Source organism: Pongo abelii, chromosome 5 (assembly GCF_028885655.2).
Source record: "Pongo abelii isolate AG06213 chromosome 5, NHGRI_mPonAbe1-v2.0_pri, whole genome shotgun sequence".
In the NCBI taxonomy this organism is placed as follows: Eukaryota; Metazoa; Chordata; class Mammalia; order Primates; family Hominidae; genus Pongo; species Pongo abelii.
This window is the reverse complement of record NC_071990.2, coordinates 163709990-163730646: the sequence shown is the minus strand read 5'-3', so window position 1 is coordinate 163730646 and position 20657 is coordinate 163709990. Positions and strand designations below refer to the sequence as shown.

The 20657-nt window shown below is 39.4% G+C and overlaps 1 protein-coding gene across 1 annotated transcript in view; it reads left to right on the top strand.

The window, feature by feature from the left end:
* The window catches only part of PRKN (parkin RBR E3 ubiquitin protein ligase), a 1392587-nt gene that overhangs the window by 943953 nt on the left and 427977 nt on the right, over nucleotides 1-20657 (top strand). The window contains 1 exon segment of the mRNA NM_001132049.1: nucleotides 7439-7575. Coding sequence (NP_001125521.1) covers nucleotides 7439-7575 — 137 coding nt within the window.

Below are 20657 nucleotides of genomic sequence, written 5' to 3'. Positions count from 1 at the left end.
TGGATAAAACAGGGAGAACATGAGCAGAAGAGGCAAGAAAAACCAGAAGGGGTAGTTAGTGAGCTGATTCAGGATCTGCCAATGCCTTAACAGGACTGTGATTCCAAGCAGGCCAATGGACAAATGAACTTGTTTCAGGATTTTAGACTTGGCTGCTGGAAGGAATTTTGAAGATCATTCAACTGTTGAAGTTTATGTTAATTTCTAAAAGTTGAGTCTATCAATTAGTATCTTGGAGCAGGCTCCTCTCCAGTGAGGGGGGTTGCTCACTTGGCTAATTCAAATAATGAACTCCTACGACCCACGTGGGCTGAAATGCTCTCTCTGGCATTGTTGTGGGCAGGCGCCGTGCCGGTTACTTCTTTGTCATTCATGCACCTTGGCAATTAGTATGTAATTTTGCCAAATGTAGATCGAATTAAAATGCATTTGGTCTCTGAGATTTCAGTCATTTATTTCTTTATTGTTTATAAGCCATCTCTAACTAAAAGGGGCTTAAAGTGACAGTCGTTAAGAAGATAAATTCATGTTTTTTAATGGTGTAGCTTTCCTCTTTTAATTACTTTTATCTAGTCAAATACTGTGTTAAATGCCCAAGAGTCACAGTTCTCCATGTGCAGAGTTTGCAGAGAGCTTTGAAAGATTGCTAACTGGGGCATGACTTCTGTGTTACTATTGCACAAACTAAGAACAGTGGAAACAATGTGTGAATTTTCAAGGGTCAAGTGTTAGCTAAATTGCAAGACTTTCTCCCTCAAGTGAGGAAATTTTGTTTTTATTTCCTCAAGGATTTTGCACGTAATATTTTTATTTTAACTTGTGCTGCTTTTCATTGCATTTCAGATGCTGCTGCTCTTCATACATATGTAATAACTTTGCTTTCCACTGGGGAGAATGAAGAAACCAGCCACTCTAGATAACTGAGCATTCTCTTTCCCTGCTCTGTGCTCTCACAGCTCCATTCTTTTCTCTTGACCTCAGGTGTTTTCTGCATCTTTATGTGCTGGAATCCTGGCCCTTTTTCAAATGCCACTACATTCATGAATTCTTTTCTGGTCTTCAACCTATATATGACCTCCTCCTCCTCTGAACCGGAATTAGTTAGATATTTCTGAATAACAAAGTATCCCATAACTTAGTGGCTGAAGAAAATAATCAACATTGCCTCTCACAGTTTCAGCAGGTCAGGAATTTGGGAGCAGGTTAGCTGGATAGTTCTTGCTCAGGGTATCTCATGCAGTTATAGTTAAAATGTCAGCTAGGGCTTCAGTCATCCTAGGGCTTGCCAACTGGCTGCCAAGTAGATGCCAGCTGTTGTTAGGAGGCCCCACTTTCTTGCTACATGGACTTCACCATAGTACTGCTTGAGTGTCCTCCCAACATGGCTGCTTGCTTTCCTCAGAGCAAGTGATCTATAAGAGCACAGACAGAGGCTGCGAAGTCTTTTCTGACGTACTCTTGGAAGTCACACATTGCCGTTTCTGCACTTTTCCTATTGCACTTCGGTCAATCCATTCAATGTGGAGAAGAACTACAGAGGAGGTGGGGCTCACTGGAGAACATCTTGAAGGCTGCTTACCCCACAGCGTGAGCGTGGCAATATATCCTATCTCTCTAACATGACTTAAAATATTCTGTCCGGTATTATAATTATTTGTTTCCCTCTCCTGCCCACTCTACTGGATTTATATGTCCTTGAGAGCTTAGATTTGCTTCCTCATCTTTACATAGCTTGAAATATCTGGCACATTGCTTTCAATATATGTCACATTTCATCCACAGCCTCTCTCTTAATGAGTATAAATGAAGATGTACACATGGGAAAGAATCAGGCAAATGGAGAGAAAGAGAAACAGACAGATTTTGCCAGAGAGAGAGTGTGTGAAGGAGGGCAAATGAGAGAGAACAAACAAGGTAGACATCAGAGTAAATTGCACATTTTTCTAGATAAACATAAAACCTCGCATGCTATTTTTGTAGATGCTAGAATACTAACTTTACAAGAATTTAAATATTTGGAACACTGTGTAACCATATTCTACTTCTTTAATGTATGTGAATGACTTGCCACATTATTTGTAACTCAGACTCCTTCAAATATGCTTAAATATTCTGCAAACAAAGGGTCGCTTTTTATCAAAACAGAGAAATCATTGGTTACAAATAACTCTTTGGCATTGTCAAGGAAAGCATTTATAAGTCATTTTATATATGATTGAGAACTTTACTTAACCTTTAATTTACTGCTCTGTAACCTGGCCCATTGGGGTAAAATCATCTCTGGATTGATCAATTAACATTTATATGTAGATAATTAGAGCAAAGGGCACACAGGAATGTCAGGAGGAACAAAAGACCCATGAGAGGATAAGTCCTGGTGGGTCCTGCTCTGAAATGTCACCCATTCTTCTCATTTCCACTCCCAGAGCCATTTGCACATCATAGCCCAGTTCTTAGTAACTCATGTCTAAATTACCAAAATGACCTCAAGTAGTTCTCACTACTTCCAGCTTTCCCTCCATACTTCTGTCAGAGCTAAACTTACTAAAACATCATTCCCTTTCCATATTTAAAAACTCTCTTAGTACATTCTGGCTGCTATAACAAAATCCCATAAACTGGTGGCTTATAAACAACAGGAATTTATTTCTCACCATTCCGGAGGCTGGGAAGTCCTAGATCAAAGCACTGGCAGATCCAGTGTCTGGTGAGAGCCCCACTTCCTGGTTCATAGACGGTGGCTTCTCACTGTGTCCTCATATGGTGGAATGTGTGTGGGAGCTTTCCGGGGTCTCTTTAAAAGGGCACTAATTTTATTCATTAGGGCTCTTCTCTCACACCATTCACTTCCTAAAGACCCCGTGTTCTAACACCATCATTTTGGAGATAAGGATTTTAACATATGAATATTGAGGGAACACAAACATTCAGACCATAGCAGAAACCTTCAGTGAATCCCACAGTCTAGAGGCCTTATGCTAGGTGTGTCTCCTAGAGTCAACCCCGATCCCTGGCCAGAATCTGCTGTCCTCAACTCTTTTCATCTTGTCCCCCACCCTTTTCCTGATACATCTGTTTGATCAGCCCACTTGATTGCTCTTCCGTTCCAAGCATACTTGCGTGTCTGTGATTCCTTCCTGCTTAGAAACAACATTTCTTCCAGTGACCAAATATCAATCTTCCCATTTCTTTAAATTCAATTCAGGTTCCCTAATGGATCCATCCTGACTCAATAATTCTCTCTTTTCCTAACTTTCGGGCTCCCAGAGTTTGGGGATTACAGATACTTCCTTGTAATACTTGTTCCATGGTAATCTTGTGTCTCTCAACTATGCTCTGTGATTGTGTAAACCAAGTATAACTATAAGGTATTTATCCATTCACTGGGTGCTGTAGTCTACATGCATTTACTAAGTGCCTACTTTAGTCAAAGTAGATGTTCAATAAGAAATTTAGTGAACAACATGTGAATGAGAGCAGAGAAATTATAAAAGTATGAGAAACTACAAAAATAGTGACCCATTCATTTATCCACTAGAATAATCAATAACTCTTGATTACAAAACGATCAGGTGCTCAACGCTGTATTTGGTGAGGCATGGGTCATGAAAGGGTTAAGCAAGTAGGGTCTCTACAACTTCATGACTTTTCATTTAATGTCGATAGCTAAGGTAGGAGTATATGAAACACTTTAAACAAAAGTCAGGCCAGTATTGAAGTACATTACAGATGAACTTTTTAAATAAGTATCGAAGAAAGGTAAAGAAAAAGGGAAGAAGCAGTGAGATGTTAGGCTCCAGAGAAAGTTCCTTGGAGATCTTTAGTCTTGAACTGGACCTAGAAATTTGGGATTTGGCTTTGAATGTGAAGGTGAGTATTACCGTGAGACTAGATGGCAAAGAGCATGCATCTAGGTGTACAGGAACTAGAAGAATCCTAGGCTACGCAAGGACCTTCCCAGCTGGAAGGAATGGAGGTGCGGAGAGAACAGGATGGATGGTAGAGGAAGGGCAGTTTATTTTAGGAGGATGAAATGAAAGGAAGTCTGTGAAGTTCCTAGCAAGCCACCTAACCTGAAGTAGGTGCCCATAAACACTAGCTTTCCCCCTCCTCTTTGATTTAGCATTTAGGAAGTTAATGATGTAGACCTCTAGCCATGAAAAGATTTTTACTCCTTTCCTTAGGTGATTAATCTAATAACCTTTTTATTAGTGTCATGTTTATTCCTCACCTAACTTTCCAAAACTACAAGGAATATCTTAATAAAAGAGGAGCAATCTTAGCTCACAACTCTATCAAGAATTCCAGGTGACTGATAATTCTATGTGAAATGCACATATACACTATCTTTATAACATTATCTGTGTATGTGTGGTATGTGTGTGTGTGTATAAAACAGCATATATATTTTTCTATATCTTCATCTGTGTATCTCAGCACATACATTCATCTATTGATATCTGTATCTGTCATTTATCTAGATCTGTATATAGGCATATATCCAAGTTGACTGTGTACAGATAGTAATAGACAATCAAGATTCCTGAATGACTCATTTATCATTTTTGACTCCCTGTAACTTGTAAATTTCTTTCTTTTCTGAAGAGGACATGCAGAAACACACACGACGTTCCAGCTTCCCAGGTTGCATTCCACATCTGCTTCTGGGCAGTGGCGTTTCTTCAAGGGAGTTACATGAGTCTGTCCTCACTTCCAATGCTGACTATACCTCTATGTGTCAGACCCTAGTCCCTTCAATGCTCACTATCTGGTAACCCACTGTTACCTGGTGCCCATTTCTCCTATTTTTTATTCAAAGTAGATATCCTCAGTTCAAGGAGGTTGAGGTGGCCTGGTGCAGCTGTAGCTTAGCTTTCAGTAGGACTCTTCCTGTGTCCATAGGAAGATACACTTCACTCTGTGGGAACCAGAACTCTGGACCCACTGCGTCTGTAGCTGTCTGTGCTTCAGTGCCAGTTGCGGGATGGGTAAGATGTACTATTTATATTGGAAGGTGTGCACTTCCAGGCCCCAAGACTTGGACCTCTGAACTTTCCCTAATGCCCCTAATGGCTCCTGTCACTGCCAATCACGGGGTGATTTCACACCACAGCCGCCAATGTAGTGCTTGTTTCTTGTTAATCTTCTCCAAATAGCAGGATGTCATTAACAGAGTAGGACAATTGATGTTCCATGTATTGTCTAGATGGTATGAGTCATTTGGGATCATATTAAAACTGAAGGGGACAACTATAGGAGTGCGCTGTTGTCCATCCATGTGAGAGAGAACTCTAACAGGAATGGAAAAGCCTGCAGGAGCTACACTGACGGCCGCATACCACACAGCCATGACTTTGTGGGCCACTGCGGTGGGGGGTTCATGGGCTGACCATTCAGGCTCTATAAGTTTTCTTTATGCTTCCTCTACAGGGTAATTTCTAAGCTTTCTTTTTTTTTTTTTTTTTTTTTTTTTTTGAGACAGAGTCTCGCTCTGTCGCCCAGGCTGGAATGCAGTGGCACGATCTCAGCTCACTGCAAGCTCCGCCTCCTGGGTTCACGCCATTCTCCTGCCTCAGCCTCCCGAGTAGCTGTGACTACAGGCGCCCGCCACCACGCCCGGCTAATTTGTATTTTTAGTAGAGACGGGATTTCACCGTGTTAGCCAGGATGGTCTCGATCTCCTGACCTCAGGTGATCCGCCCGCCTCGGCCTCCCAAAGTGCTGGGATTACAGGCGTGAGCCACCGTGCCCGGCCTCTAAGCTTTCTTTTTAGCTTTGTTATATACAGGCACATTTTCATAAATGTTCTAATATTTTCTCCATGCGTTAGTAGCAGATTGGGAGGTCTATAAAGGTTTTAGTCTACCATGTTGCTGAAAGCAAGATGGAGAATATTTTTCACATAACAGCTGTGAGAGAAAAAGGTAGAATACAGCAGCTTCATAGGGTCGCAAAGTGAAAAAAGTATGTGTGTGCTTGAGCATGTGTATGAAGGACCTGGATAGGTTCCAAGAGGGGAAAGGAGAAGCCGCACCTTTAGGTGCACCCTTGCTCAGATTAAGTTGACCGATTACTTACACATCCATGGCATTAAAATATCAAGGAATTGTATTTTCTTTGTTTCTATTACATATTGCTTTGAAGTAAGTGGGATAACAGAATTTTGAAAATCTTTTAGGTGTTAAGAAATTATCTTTTATATTATTAGTATTATTAATTTCTCTAGAAAAAGGGCTTTTGAAGAGCTCTTATAGGTGTTAAAGATTGGGTATAAAATGAACATGTTTATTTTGTATTTTGTTATAATTACATAGGAAATAGGCTTATCTAAATAGACTCTAATAACTTTCTTACTATTAAAATCACCTTGGGGCTGATTTCAAATTCATGTATTGAGCTTGTCTCCTGTTTGACATAAACTTGAGTGGTTCATTTTCCAGTAAAAATACATGGTTTTTAAGATTTTTTTTTTCTACAGAGTATTTTAAAGGGATAAAAAAATTTAGGATTTATATATTTTGATTAATTACTAATCCCATAACCATACTCAGAAACTGAATATTTGGATGGTTTCGAGATAGCACAATAGACAAAATCTTGCAGTAGAAGAATCCCTGTTGGATAACCTTTTGTCCCTAAATTCTACTTTTTTATTTGCCAATAAAATGTGAGAAAATGTTTAACGTTTTTACTTTGATGCAATAGTAATTTTTCTTTTGATGGTGGGGAAATTCAGCTTCTATTATTATAACATAGTTATAACTAAATTACCAAGGAATTTTATTTTCTTTGTTTTGTATTACATATTGCTTTAAAATAAGTGGGATAGCAGAATTTTGAAAATCTGTTATTTCACTGTTGAATTTTCTCTAATTATGTGTATGGGATTACTAGTAAATCACTATATACAAGTCCTGAATTTTTTGATTCCCTTAAAATACTTTGTAGGAAAAAAAATCTTTAAAATGTTTTAAAGATTTAACTTTTTAAAACATTCATTTTAAACTTTACAATAGGACCTACTTTCAAGGAGATCACAGTCTATGAGAAAGGAGAAGATATGAATACTTAATAATGGATCAGTAGAAATATATACAAGTGGATGGGATGATTTGATAGGTTAATTGGGAATTCTGAGTCTTCAGGGAAGACTTCCAGAAAGAGATTATATTTTAGCTCAGGTTTAATCAAAAGATTGATAAATGTGTTAACATAAAAAATGTAAAATTAGGAGAATCAATGTTCTATGTAGTTCATTGAGTGCCTCCAATTTTTAAGATGTAGTGTTGGTATATATGAGCTTAACGCTTAGCAGCTCCGGTCTTTGCACAGAGCACACTCTACACAACCCTCCAGGATTACAGAAATTGGTCTAAAGCACGTGCTGCCTTTCCACACTGACAGGTACTAGAGGAAACATCTTCCTTTCTCTCTGCAGAAGCCCCGTCCTGGTTTTCCAGTGCAACTCCCGCCACGTGATTTGCTTAGACTGTTTCCACTTATACTGTGTGACAAGACTCAATGATCGGCAGTTTGTTCACGACCCTCAACTTGGCTACTCCCTGCCTTGTGTGGGTAAGTCTGGCATGTTTTCTCTCCATCTCTAATACTAATGAAGAACAGAAGAATAACTATTGATGTAAAAACTGACTTAGATATATATAAACCCTAGCAGAAGAGTTGAAAATTTAAATTTGATCATTGCTGGATATGAAACATTAATGTTTGGATCACAAAAGATAAAAGTTCTGGGGAATGAAGGAATTGTGTTGAACTGGAAAATGCATAATTTGCATAAAGGCATTGAGAATAAGTTTGTCAATATTATTCAGCCAAGGTATACTAAGTTTTTCTGTGGGTTAGAGTCACTCTCCAGGGTACATTTGTTACCCTGGAACTAGAGCAGTATTACCTAATTTTTCAATTGTATACCTCTATCACTCAAAATGTTGAATACATACCCAATATATATAAAATAACATATATGAAAAAGAAAGAAGAATGAGATAAACCTGAACTACTTAATATTTTATCTTTTAACATTACAAAGCACCCTTTACTTGTACTATACTCTTATTAGATATATACATTTTAATGGAAGTGAAATTCATGTAACCAATTAACCATTTAAAAGTGTACAATTCAGTGGCATTTACTACATTCACAATGTTGCACAACCACTACCTCTGCCTGGCTTCAAAACGTTTTGAACACCTCCTACCCTACTAATCACTGCCTGTGACCCCCTACCCTAGCCCCGGCCACCACCAATCACTTTCTTTCTCTATGGATTTGCCTATTGTAGGTATTTCCTATAAAAGAAATCATACAATAGGTGACCTTTCGTGTCTGCCTTATTTCACTTAGCATAATGTATTTGAGGTTTATTCAAGTTGTAGCATGTATGAATATTTGTTTCCTCTTTATGGCTGAATAATATTCCACTGCGTGGATACCCCACAATTTGTGTGTCCATTCATCTGCTGATGGGCATTTGTGTTGTTTCCGTGTTTTTGGCTATTATGAATAATGCCATTATCAACATTCATATATAAGTTTCTATATGAATATTTGCTTTCATTTATCTTGGATGTATACCAAGAAGCAGAATTCGAAGTTTAACCTTTAGGAGAACTGCCCACTGTGTTCCACAGCTGCTGTACCGTTTTATATTGCCACCAGCAGTGTAGCAATGTCCCAGGTTTCTATCTCTCTACATCCTTGCCGTCACTTGTTACTGTTTCTAACTAGTCATCCTAGTAAATGTGAAGTGGTGTCTTATTGTGGATTTGATTTTCATTTCTCTAATGACTGTGATGTTGATTATCTTATCATGTGGTTGTTTACTATTCATATATCTTCTTTATAGGAATGTCTGTTCAAGTCCTTTCTTTGCTCATTTTTAAATTGAGTTATGTTTTTGTTGTTGAGTTGTAAGAGTTCTTTATATATTCTGGATACTGGATCCTTATCAGATATAGGATATGCACATATTTCTCCCATTCTATAGGTTGTCTTTTCACTTTCTTCATAACATCCTTTGATGAACAAAAGTTTCTAGTTTTGATGAAATGCAATTTATCTGTTTTTGTTGGTGTGGTTGATAATACTTTTCATGTGAAACATAAGACTTCATTGCCATATCTGAGATCATGACGATTTGCTTCCATATTTTCTTCCAATAGCTTACCTCTTATATTTAGGTCATTGATCTACTTTGAGGTGATTTATGTACCTGGAGTGAAGTAAAAGTTCCTATCTCTCTCTATGTATAAATGACTGCAATGTGATTAAATATGTTTCATTAATTCTTCAAAGCTTAATTTGAAACTATGGGATACCCTAACTCAATGGTGAGGTTTTAAGTTCAATTTATTTCAAGAGTTAGTTTTAATGCCAATTATAGCTAAAAAATATACCTCAACATGATAAAAAGATCCAAATGGAATAAATTAATTGCTTTGTTGACTTTGTAAATTATGATACTCACTTTTAAGCATATCTACCAATAATGCAATAATCTTTAAAATTAAGATCCACATAATATATGTTAACATATTGTTAAGGAAAACCTGTTGAAAATTATTGTGCCTTTATTTTTAACAAAAGCATCCAAAATCCCAATGCCAAGGCCATGCCTCAGACCAATTAAATGGTAACCTTTTAGGTTGGGCATCAGGGTTTGTTGAAGTTCCCAGGTTTAAATATTTAAGAACTACCACAGGGGTGGGCAGTCTGTAAGCAACAAGGTATTTTCAATGGGAGTCTATAGCATTCGTAAATGCAAAAATATTCCCTCTGCCCATGTCTATTTCATCTGTAGTGATTTGACTTGCTAGCTAGCATAGGTTTTTCAATACATTTTGATGAAGTTGAAAATAAGATTGACAAACGTAGCCAAAACAGCCTATTTCCAGAACCTCTGACAAACTCTTACCTAAAGGTATGGGCTTTGGTAAAATCTTTTTAATTATCCTGAAAGGTTTGCTGCCAGCTATTACTAATAGTCTATGCTCGGAATTGTTTTGAAATGACGAAGCACCCTCTGCATCTCCTTTTAAAACTGAGTAGCACTCACCCAACTTGGTGGAGCTTCAGGTATTTAGGTTGATTTTTTGAGAGTGCTACTGTAGAATGATGGCTACCATGCAAAATGCACTTACTTCTTGTCCTTTATAAGCCCTGGTAGCACAGATTTTTCTGTAGCTCTAGGGGGCTGAGGAAGTAGTTTCCCACCTTCCCTATGACATGCCATCAGCCTCACCATTAGTACCATTCAAGTCCATCGGTTATGTTTGTTTTTGCCTTTTGTTTTTTGTTTTTGCTGTTGTACTCCCAGGTCACTTTTCATGTAATTCCAGTTTTCACCTAACTTAGAATGCAATTCCCTTTCCATCTATTATGTCAGCTCACCAGCTATAGTCTGTTATGCTTCTTGGTTGTTGTCAGTCATAGTGCAGGATGAGACAGACAGTTCTGATCCTTTTTAGATACAGAGATATTCTCGATGCCTAGGGAGTCAAGAAACTTGGGTTGCAGACACCTGTTTAGGGAGCAAAACATAAAATCTAATACGAAGGACCATTTTTTGGCTTTTGAACATTGCTCTCCTAAATACAAATAATCATGTTAATATAACTCCTAAAACACATTGGAAAACTAGGGAAATATGTTAAAAGATGAGTTACAAAAGAATATATGCAAATGGCCAACACACATATTAAAAATTCAACATAATTAGTTGCTACGGAATTGCTAACTTAGGCTGGGTGCCATGGCTTAAGCCTGTAATCCTAGCACTTTGGGAGGGCTACGTGAATCGCTTAAGCCTAGGAATTTGAGGCTAGCCTGGTGCAACATAGGGAGACCCCTTTTCTGCAAAAAATTTAAAAATTAGGTCAGTGTGTTGGGGCACATCTACAGTTTCAGCTACTTGGGAAGCTGAGGTGGGAGGATTGCTTGAGCTTAGGTGGCTGAGGTTGCAGCGAGCACTCCAGCCTGAGTGACTGAGCGAGACCCTGTCTTAAAAAAAAAAATTGCTAACTTAAAGCATAAAATATAAAATGATGGACACACATTCAAAAGAGGTAAGAATATAAATTCATGTATTTCCAAAAAGCAATTTGGCAATCTGTATTATAAGCTTTAAAATATTAACAAACTACCCAGAGCCTATCCACACACAATCTCCATGTGTCTGCCTGTTTGTTTGCCTGCCTCGCTGAAACAGACAGTCCATTCTCTTTCTAGCTCCTGGACCTTGTGTAATTATAATTGCCGCTGTGCAAATGGTGGCACCAGGATTGAAGCCACATTGAAACTAACTCCTGATGTGCTTGCAGTCCAAGTTCAAAGTTCCTTCTGCCTCCAAATTGATTGAAATTAAATCAAACTTCCTAAGCTCCGGGGTTTAAACTCCTTCCTGTTTTATTTTTGGGAATTATTTAGCAATTTTGACAGTTTTCCTTTGATTCGGATGCATGAGGTGGTGTAAAGTCAGGGTAATAGTCTTAACTTCTCTAACCAAAGCAACACTGGAATCTCAGTGGCTGAACAGGGTCGAGGTTGATTTCCCCTCATGTCATGGTCCAGTGTGGGTTGGCCAAGGGGCCTCTGCTCCACTCCATTACTCAGGGACCCAGGCCCCGATTCCTGCCGTCCTGTGGTTCTGTCACCCACAGCAGCCCCTGTGTCTTGGCTGGATCCTCTTCTTGGGGCCAGCTGGCGGAGGAAGAGCAAGCAGCACACCACACTGGAGACTCAGGTTTAGATCCCAGGCCTGCAAATGGAGCATGTCACTTATTTCCACATTCCTTGTACCAGAACTCAACCACACTGCCCTGCCTAGCCACGCCGTGTGTGTGTGTGTGTGTGTGTGTGTGTGTGTGTGTGTATTCAGGGAGTAGAAAGGATGGGGGAGGAAACAGGATCTGGCCCTGTGCCAAGGAGAAAAAGCAAACGGGTTGTCAACACACAGCCGTCTCTAATGCTGGTGGAGAGGAGGGTGAAACATAAAATTTATTGAATGGCTTCTCAGCTTTCCTCTCCCTGCTTGCAACAGGAACAACACTCAATCAAGTGACTTCATTATAAGGAGTGACTGGTACATGGACAAGGACCAGAAAAAGAGCTGTAGGACAAAATTGATGGTGTTGCAGAGCTCATTCTAGCTGGATCAACAAGGCACTGCCTGTTCGGTCATCTTTTTGGCCTTGGAAATGCTGCCTTTATAGAATTCTACTTCAGAGAAGACAACAGAATTTTATGTTTGCCTGATGCATGCATGTGTCTTTAGTGGATTACAGATGAAGTGATTCTGTCCGTCTGTTTGAAACAGCTCCAGCAGCATCGCTCCTTTGCTCTCTGGGAGGAATGCCAAGAGAACTTTGCCCAATTCTTACTTTCCTTGAATTTCAACTCTCCAAACTGACTTCTTTCCCCTTCTTCTTTTTTTTCTGAACTTATTAAGTGGTTAAAGATAAAATAACATTTGAGAAAGCAAAAATAAGGTGGGAATGTTCTGAATAGCAGAGAGAATAAAAATAATTTTTTCCACCTATTTCTGCCAAGAACTCTTAAAAAGCACATTCTACCTTTGTTTTACGAGGGCAGACACAAACAATTTTTAAGTATAAATTTATTACTGATACAAATAAATGTAGAAAGATGTCTGTCAGTACTTAAGATAGCCACAAAAGTTGCTCAGAACAACTGTCTTTAGGATTTCTTTTTAGTGTGTGTTTGTGTAGTGTGTATGTGTAGACAGATAAGTGGATAGATGAATGGATGGATGGGTTGATTGACTGATAATAGATAGATGATAGATAGATAAACAGATAGTAGAATGGCCTGAATTCTTTCCCCCTGCCTCGTCAGCAGTTGGCACAATTTTTGAATGTATGCATTCTGCATTATCATCAGAGTGGGCACCTCCTGAGGCTGGGAGGATTCTAACAGTAGTCAATAAAATACTAATTGACCTTTAAATATATCATTTTAAATGGTTTGATGTATTCTTAAATTTATTATGAGCCATATTATGCATACACAAGAGTGCTTATAGCACTTGTATAGTTGTAGATTTGCATAGTTGTAGAAAACCTTTGTAACCACCACCTGGATCAGACAATGTGAGCCAGCAGCCCAGAAGCCCTCATGTGACCTCCTCCATAGCCACTTCCTCTGCCTGTCTAGATATAACTACTATCTGATCTTAATAATTATCATTCCCTGCTTTTCTTTGTAGCACTACCACCTATATATACATCCCTAAATAATGCAAATTTTTGCCTGCTTTTAACTTTCAAACTAGTAGTGCTTGAAAGATTTTGCCAAATGTCCCTCTCCAGAACCATCTAAATTCCAGTAATACTCCTAGTCCTGAACCTCTGAATATATGTGCAAATTATTCCATTCAACGTTTTTTCATTCTTATTTTTGTTATATGTATTTTGTTCATTACACTAGATAATGGTGGTCTTCCTCATTGGGTTGAGGGATGTGTGTTATTGGGTGTGAAAATAGTTTATTATCTTTTTCATCAGATAAATTTTGAGCTTACAATCAGAGATTTAAAAGCAAACTGGACTAGTGACCGGGAAGAATTGCTTGGATGACAAGATCAGTTTATTGCACTTTGGTGAGAGTACGTCTTGTATTTGTTTGATGAATTGTAAAAAGCAGAGCTCATTGCCTGTGTTAAATATCCTCCATCATCTGTCAGTGTTGTAGCCAATGCCCTCAACTGCTTCACATTTGGTGTGTTGGGTGGTTCCACCTCAGGGAGCCCCATGGCCTGTATCAGAACATGTCGATTGCTGAGAATCACCTAAACGAAGCTGACTTACAGCAGCCAGAGAGCCGCTTGACAATGTGCAACATTAGAGACACATTGAGCAACACAGTCTGTGATCTCTGCAGTGTCACAGGAAATGAGATGCCTGCTATATCTTCCTGAGCTACGGATTTTTGCAACTAGTCAGAACTTTATTCCAGAAGAAAGCAGGGCCATGTGGGTCAAGAAAAATTTAAGTGTATTTGAGGCTGGAATCCCTTTGGATTTTAAAAATATTCTTCCTGGTTCAGACAGGTTGAAAAAAAATACTGTTCTAGCTGTAGATTCCATTCCTTCATCACTACCGCCATCATCATCACCCACAGGCATCTATTCAGAGCCTGGTGGTGCTGCATTCAATACTGTATGTTGCTTTGGCCACTTACATGCAAACACACACACACATACACACACACATTCAGTAACTGTGATAAAACTTTATTCTTCCTCCCTGTGCGATGTCTTATGTTAATGAGACTTCATGCATAGAAATTGCTATGAGCTAGTGACCTCCAACTATCTTTGAAATAATTAATAATGTGCTTAGAGGGGTTGATTTACATATTTATGAGGGTGTATACTGTTTGGTTCCAAAGCAGGAGACTGAGAGAATTTAATGTTTTAAATGCATACCAAGTTAGCAAGAGGAGGAGTGGTTTAATATTCTAATGTCAAGATGAACATAAATATCTAATACCCAAACCAAGTAATTGTATTATTTATTTGCAGTAAAGTCTGAATGCCCTGCAGGTGATCTCACATGTTGTATCACTGATTCTACTCGAGTGTTTGGAAAAAATAATATTTCTTATATTTTCTGCTTTTTGAACCATTACTAGACATCACCAGTCTTGGAATTATATATTTATAGAGGAAAACACTGTACGAAAGGCAGTGGAAAAACACAAGGAAGGAGGAATAAGAACAGCATTCAAAGAAGTAATCTTATTTACTTATTCGGCTCATTCCTAACCCCTCCCCCAAGCTGCTACCTGTGACAGCTCTTTCTTATGGCTCAAGCACAGCAGTGCTTTTAATTTTTTTTTTTTAATTTTTTTTTTTTTTTGAGATGGAGTCTTGTTCTGTCACCCAAGCTGTAGTGCAGTGGTGCGATCTCGGCCCACTGCAAGCTCTGCCTCCCGGTTTCACACCATTCTCCTGCCTCAGCCTCCTGAGTAGCTGGGACCACAGGTGCCCGCCATCACGCCAGGCTAATTTTTTACATTTTTAGTACAGACAGGGTTTCACCGTGTTAGCCAGGATGGTCTCGATCTCCTGACCTCCTAATCCGCCCACCTCGGCCTCCCAAAGTGCTAGGATTACAGGCGTGAGCCACTGCGCCCGGCCATTGCTTTTGAAATCAACTACTGTCTCAGTTTGCCCAGGCTTCTATTACAAAATACCACAGCCCGGGTGGCTTAAACAGCAGGAATTAATTTTCCCACAGTTCTGGAGGCTGGAAGTCTGAGATGAAGGTGTCAGCAGGGTTGGTTTCTCCTGAAGCCTCTCTCCTTGGCTGGCAGATGTCATCCTGCCTGTGTCCTCCCGTGGTCTATTTTCCCTCTGTGCCTCTGTCCTCATCTCCTCGTCTTCTAAGGACGCCAGTCAGATTGGGTGAAGATCTACACCAATAGCCTCATGTTACCTCTTTAAAGGCCCTGTTGCCGGCCAGGCACAGTGACTGCCACCTGTAATGCCAGCACTTTGGGAGGCAGAGGCGGGTGGATCTCCTGAGGTCAGGAGTTCAAGACCAGACTGACCAACATGGTGAAACCCCGTCTTTACTAAAAATACAAAAATTAGTTGGGCGTGGTGGTGCACGCCTGTAATCCCAGCTACTCGGGAGGCTGAGGCAGGAGAATCACTTGAACCTGGGAAGCAGAGGTTACAGTGAGCTGAGACTGCACCATTGCACTCCAGCCTGGGTGACAGAGTGAAACTCTGTCTCATAAATAAATAAATAAATAAAGGCAGGCTCTATTGCCAAATAGAGTCACATCCTGAGGAACTGGGGTTAGAACTTCAATGTATGAATTTGGGGATACACATTTTATCCTATAACAACCACTTTCTCAATTCTGAAATAGTTTTTAAATAGCACCCCCAAGTTCAGAAAAGGCCTGTTGAACATGAGCCCTCTGTATGTAAGTTCTGCTCCCTGTGGTTAAGCTACCAGATGTTCCTAAGACATGCTTTGTCCTCCAGCCTTCCCGAAAGCCCTTCCCCATGCTCCATGTGGGCTGGTTTCCTGAGCTTCAACACAGTGTCCCTAGGGAATACAGGACTCTTTCTGCTAATTTTCTGATTTGAAAATCTAGACTCACTAGCAGATGTTTCAGGATGGATCCTCCTAACTTTCCTGTGCTTTGTAAAGGTAAAGATTCAAGCATCTTCTTGGGGGTGGAGGTGGCTGGGACAGCATTTGTGGTCATATCTCAGTCCCTGGCTCTCCCAGGATGGATTGTCAGGACCTGAGGTGTCCAGTTATTGTAGACTAAACTGGCAACAGTTACAGTAAAGCCAACAATGTTATCAGCGGCTCACACACAACTGCAGCGTAATTCTTGCCTGGGGTGGGCATTTCAGGTGGGTGGTGGTTATCTTCTGAGGGGTATTTGTATCTTTTGCCTTTGTTATCCCACTGGGCCTTGTCCATATCTCCGCGGTCAAGCTCGATCCCCACATCCAAGATCCAGCTGGCAGAGGGGAATGAAATTATAAACTAGGCGCGCATCTTTCATATAATCCCAGCCCAGAAATAGCACACACCCCTGAGATCCTTAAGCTAGGCCTTAGTCATTTGGTCATACATACCTTTGAGGGAGCCTCGGTAATGGACCTTTGAGTAGAGGCCTAGGAACCAGAGAAAAGAGGAATTTAGGCGGACATCTGGCAGCCTCTGTCAAAAAGATATTCCTCTAAGGGTACTGGGAGCTCAGCTTCCAATGAGTAGCCTTGGTTATGTTCATGTTTCAGGAACCTTGGGTAAAGTGAGGACCCTGTAGTCAGACAGTGCCAATTCAATGACCAGCCCACTCAACTGGATGTCAAGCTGATTTCCTCGTTTTAAAATGAAGAGAATTCTGAACTCAGAGATCATAAATCAGATGGTATATAAAAATGACTTTCACAGTACCTGGTACCCAGTCACCACCAATCCTATACACCAGTTTTAGAATGCATTCTAGAAATGCGTGACTCACACGGGAAACCTGAAGCTGCGATGTAGGTTTAATTGAAGTTGTATAGTTGAAAAGTAAAAATCTTATTTTCTTTTTGACATTTTCTACATTAATACTTTGATATAGGAATAATTAATTCCTTTGAATCAGGGATTAACATTATAAGAAATGTAAAATGTTCCATAAATACGTGCTTGTAAAAACAACTTGGAAAGTTATTGATAGTTCTTTATAAAATTCTTATATTAGATTTATTTCACAAAACCAGATTTTCTAAACTAATCTTTTCCAGAAAGAGGTATATGTAGGAGTATAAATAGCGGCATTACTGAGGCTACCATTCTGTATTATTTTTCTCTTCTTACGGATAGCATTGGTAGGCTGCTTTAACTGGGTTGTTAGTATAACTTCTAAGTCTTTTCCAGAAAATTTTGTATTCTAAATAGGCTGCAGATGAGTAATGACTAAAACTCATTTATGTGCTTGTGGACTGAAATCAAGTATGATGTTAAACAAATATGTAGTCTGAAATTGGGGTCACGGTATTCTAATGGAATTGGGAGCTACACTAAAAGAAGTGGACTCCAGACTATGATTCATTGGGGTACGGGAAGAAAACTTTATAATTTCTGTGTTTGATTTACTTTTTATATCCTCCTTTAAATTTTTTTTTGTTTTTCTCTCTTTTGTTTTCCATGTGTTTAAATGTATATACAATAGGAGCAGTATTTGCATTGAATCAATATTGGTATTCATAATCAATTCTTTATTTTTACTACTAGGGATTCTCCACCAAAATTTTAGAGAGCACTGATCTAGACCAGTGAATTTCAAATTTATTTGCTGCTACCCATGGAAAGAGATACATTTTACATCAAGAGCTATAAACATATAAAATATACACACACATGTAATTGAAAAACCTTTCACAAAATAATACTTTCCTACTATATGTGATGCACTAATATTTTCAGTTTTAATCTATTTCAGATGCATTTGAACCATCCCAAACACTTAAAAATCAACCCTGTCTTGAAGGACTTTCAGAAGGAATACCCTAACTTCCCTTCGGAGTCCACTTTGTGTTTAGTCATTTCAAATATCAGAACCTCTTTTTTCTGACATAACTCATGTCTTAGAAAAAAAACTCATGTCTGCAGAAAAAAAACTTAATTAGACTAGATTTGAACAAAGTAGAAAAAATGAAGTCATCCATTCATTTTTCTAAACCAGTCAGTTTTAAAATTCAGGAAAACATAAATTTTTGATACATCTTAACAGAAAGCACATTTCAGATACACATTTCATTTTCAGGAATGCCATCACTAAAGCCAGATAACATGGATACTCTAGGGATACCACAGTATCCATGTTATCCCAGCCTAGTCACACCTGGGTGAGGGGCTGCTACCTCCCCTGATGCAGTGTCCGGAAGACCCCTACCTCCCTGCACTCCCATCCCCACCCCCTCAACCCCCCACCCCCAGCCAGGACAGGACAACTTTATTATTAGAACAGTAACCTTTAAGGTAACATAGTTACAAATATCTTAATAGCCTCAATTGAGAGTAACTTCTAACTGTTTACTTCTCCACCATGTTATAATTTCTAAGCAAATTTCCTGTGTATTTTTAGATGGGCATCAGAAGTACAATGGTTAACGCTTGCAGCTTTGCTTTGGAGTGTTCTTTTTTCTGCCATGCTGATTGGTTGTTTTTTGTTTTTTTTGTTGTTTTTTTTTTGAGAAGGAGTTTCGCTCTGTCACCCAGGCTGGAGTGCAGTGGCGTGATCTTGGGTCACTACAAGCTCTGCCTCCCGGGCTCATACCATTCTCTTGCCTCAGCCTCCTGAGTAGCTGGGACTACAGGCGCCCGCCACCACACCCGGCTAATTTTGTTTTTGTATTTTTAGTAGAGATGGGGTTTCACCGTGTTAGCCAGGATGGTCTCGATCTCCTGACCTAGTGATCCGCCCGCCTCGGCCTCCCAAAGTGCTGGGATTACAGGCGTGAGCCACCGTGCCCAGCCCATGGTGATTGTTGTAAGGGAAATGCTGAGTTTGTCTTGGAGGTTGTTTTTGGACCTACAGCAAGATGCACTCATTAGCTAACTTGTTCTTCAAATTAGATCACTATGGTAGAAATAGTACTGAACTGTAAGTCGTGAGGCTAATCCTGACTCTACCCCCAACTTAACCTGGTTATTTTGGTCACATTACTTTCTAGCTACTGGATACTAGGGCAGGCCTTTTGCATACATTACCATATTTAAGCCTCACAGTGATTCTCTGTGGTTGATATTAATAATCTCCTCCTGCAGATGAGGAAACTAAGGCTGTCAGAAGCTAAATGTAAATATAGGTCTGCCTGACTGTAAAGCTCATTTTCCCTCTCCACCTTTTATTCACAAAACCTCTTTCATGTCTAGGACTTCTTCCACCTCAAAGATGTTATGATCCTTGTCTGTTGACCCCTAAACCAAGTCTTACTATTTACTGAATCCATGAAATTGGTCAGACTCAGCATAAAAAAGTACAATCAAATCAATACGTGGAGACAGTGCCTCCTAATAGCTCTGCAAGACACACTAGCGTCTCAGCCTCTCTGCAGTACCTTTAGATTGATGTTTATCAAACTGTGTTCTGTGGAACCATGGGGAGGGATTGTCCATAAAGCATATCAAGGATTATTTTACAACAAAAAAGGCGGGGGGATCACAAGGTCAAGAAATCAAGACCATCCTGGCCAACATGGTGAAACCCCGTCTCTACTGAAAATACAGAAAAATTAGCTGGGCATGGTGGCGGGCACCTGCAGTCCCAGCTACTCAGGAGGCTGAGGCAGAAGAATTGCTTGAACCCGGGAGCGGAGGTTGCAGTGAGCCAAGATTGAGCCACTGCACTCCAGCCTGGTGACAGATCGAGACTCTGTCTAAAAAAAAAAAATGTGGTCAGTGACAACAGGCGTAAGTTTTTTCTGTTTTAGTAATTGAGACTTCCATGTCAATACTTTATCAAGGGAACAACAGGCAAAAATAGGGGCTTCTGTAGTCTTCAAGTCATAGCAGAAATTTTGATTAAAATGGTTTAGGTTGCTTAATACTATATATTTTTGAAGAATAAAAGAACTGTACATGTTGTATTGTGAGTTAAAATAACCTAATTGCAAAACGACAAAGACCAAATTTTAATTGATCTCTCTTATTAACATAGAGGGAAACTTGAGTTTATTAATATTAAAATACTGTGTTATGGAGTAGAAAAGTAGGCCCTAAAATAATAGAGCATAGAAGTAAAAGTATTTGGGATACTTTACCTTCAAAAACAACTCAAAGCATTTTGTTTTATTTTGTTTTTGATTTGTTACTCCCTGTTTTAATTTGAACATGCTCGTTTCAGTTAGAGACTGTTTACTTTCTCTTCATTTCAACAAAATCAGTGATCTTGGTGAGTTTTTATTGTTCATATATAACTAAGCAAGTAGTAAAAGATGTTGGTTTCAGAGGGAGTAAGACCTCTTGTTGGATGAAATGCCACCATCATCATCACAATTTATTTATCTAATATACCACTTTAGAAGGTACTGTTTCAAGAATTGGGTGGTGTTCTCGGTTGTACACAGCTTCTGTAGCTATCATCATATC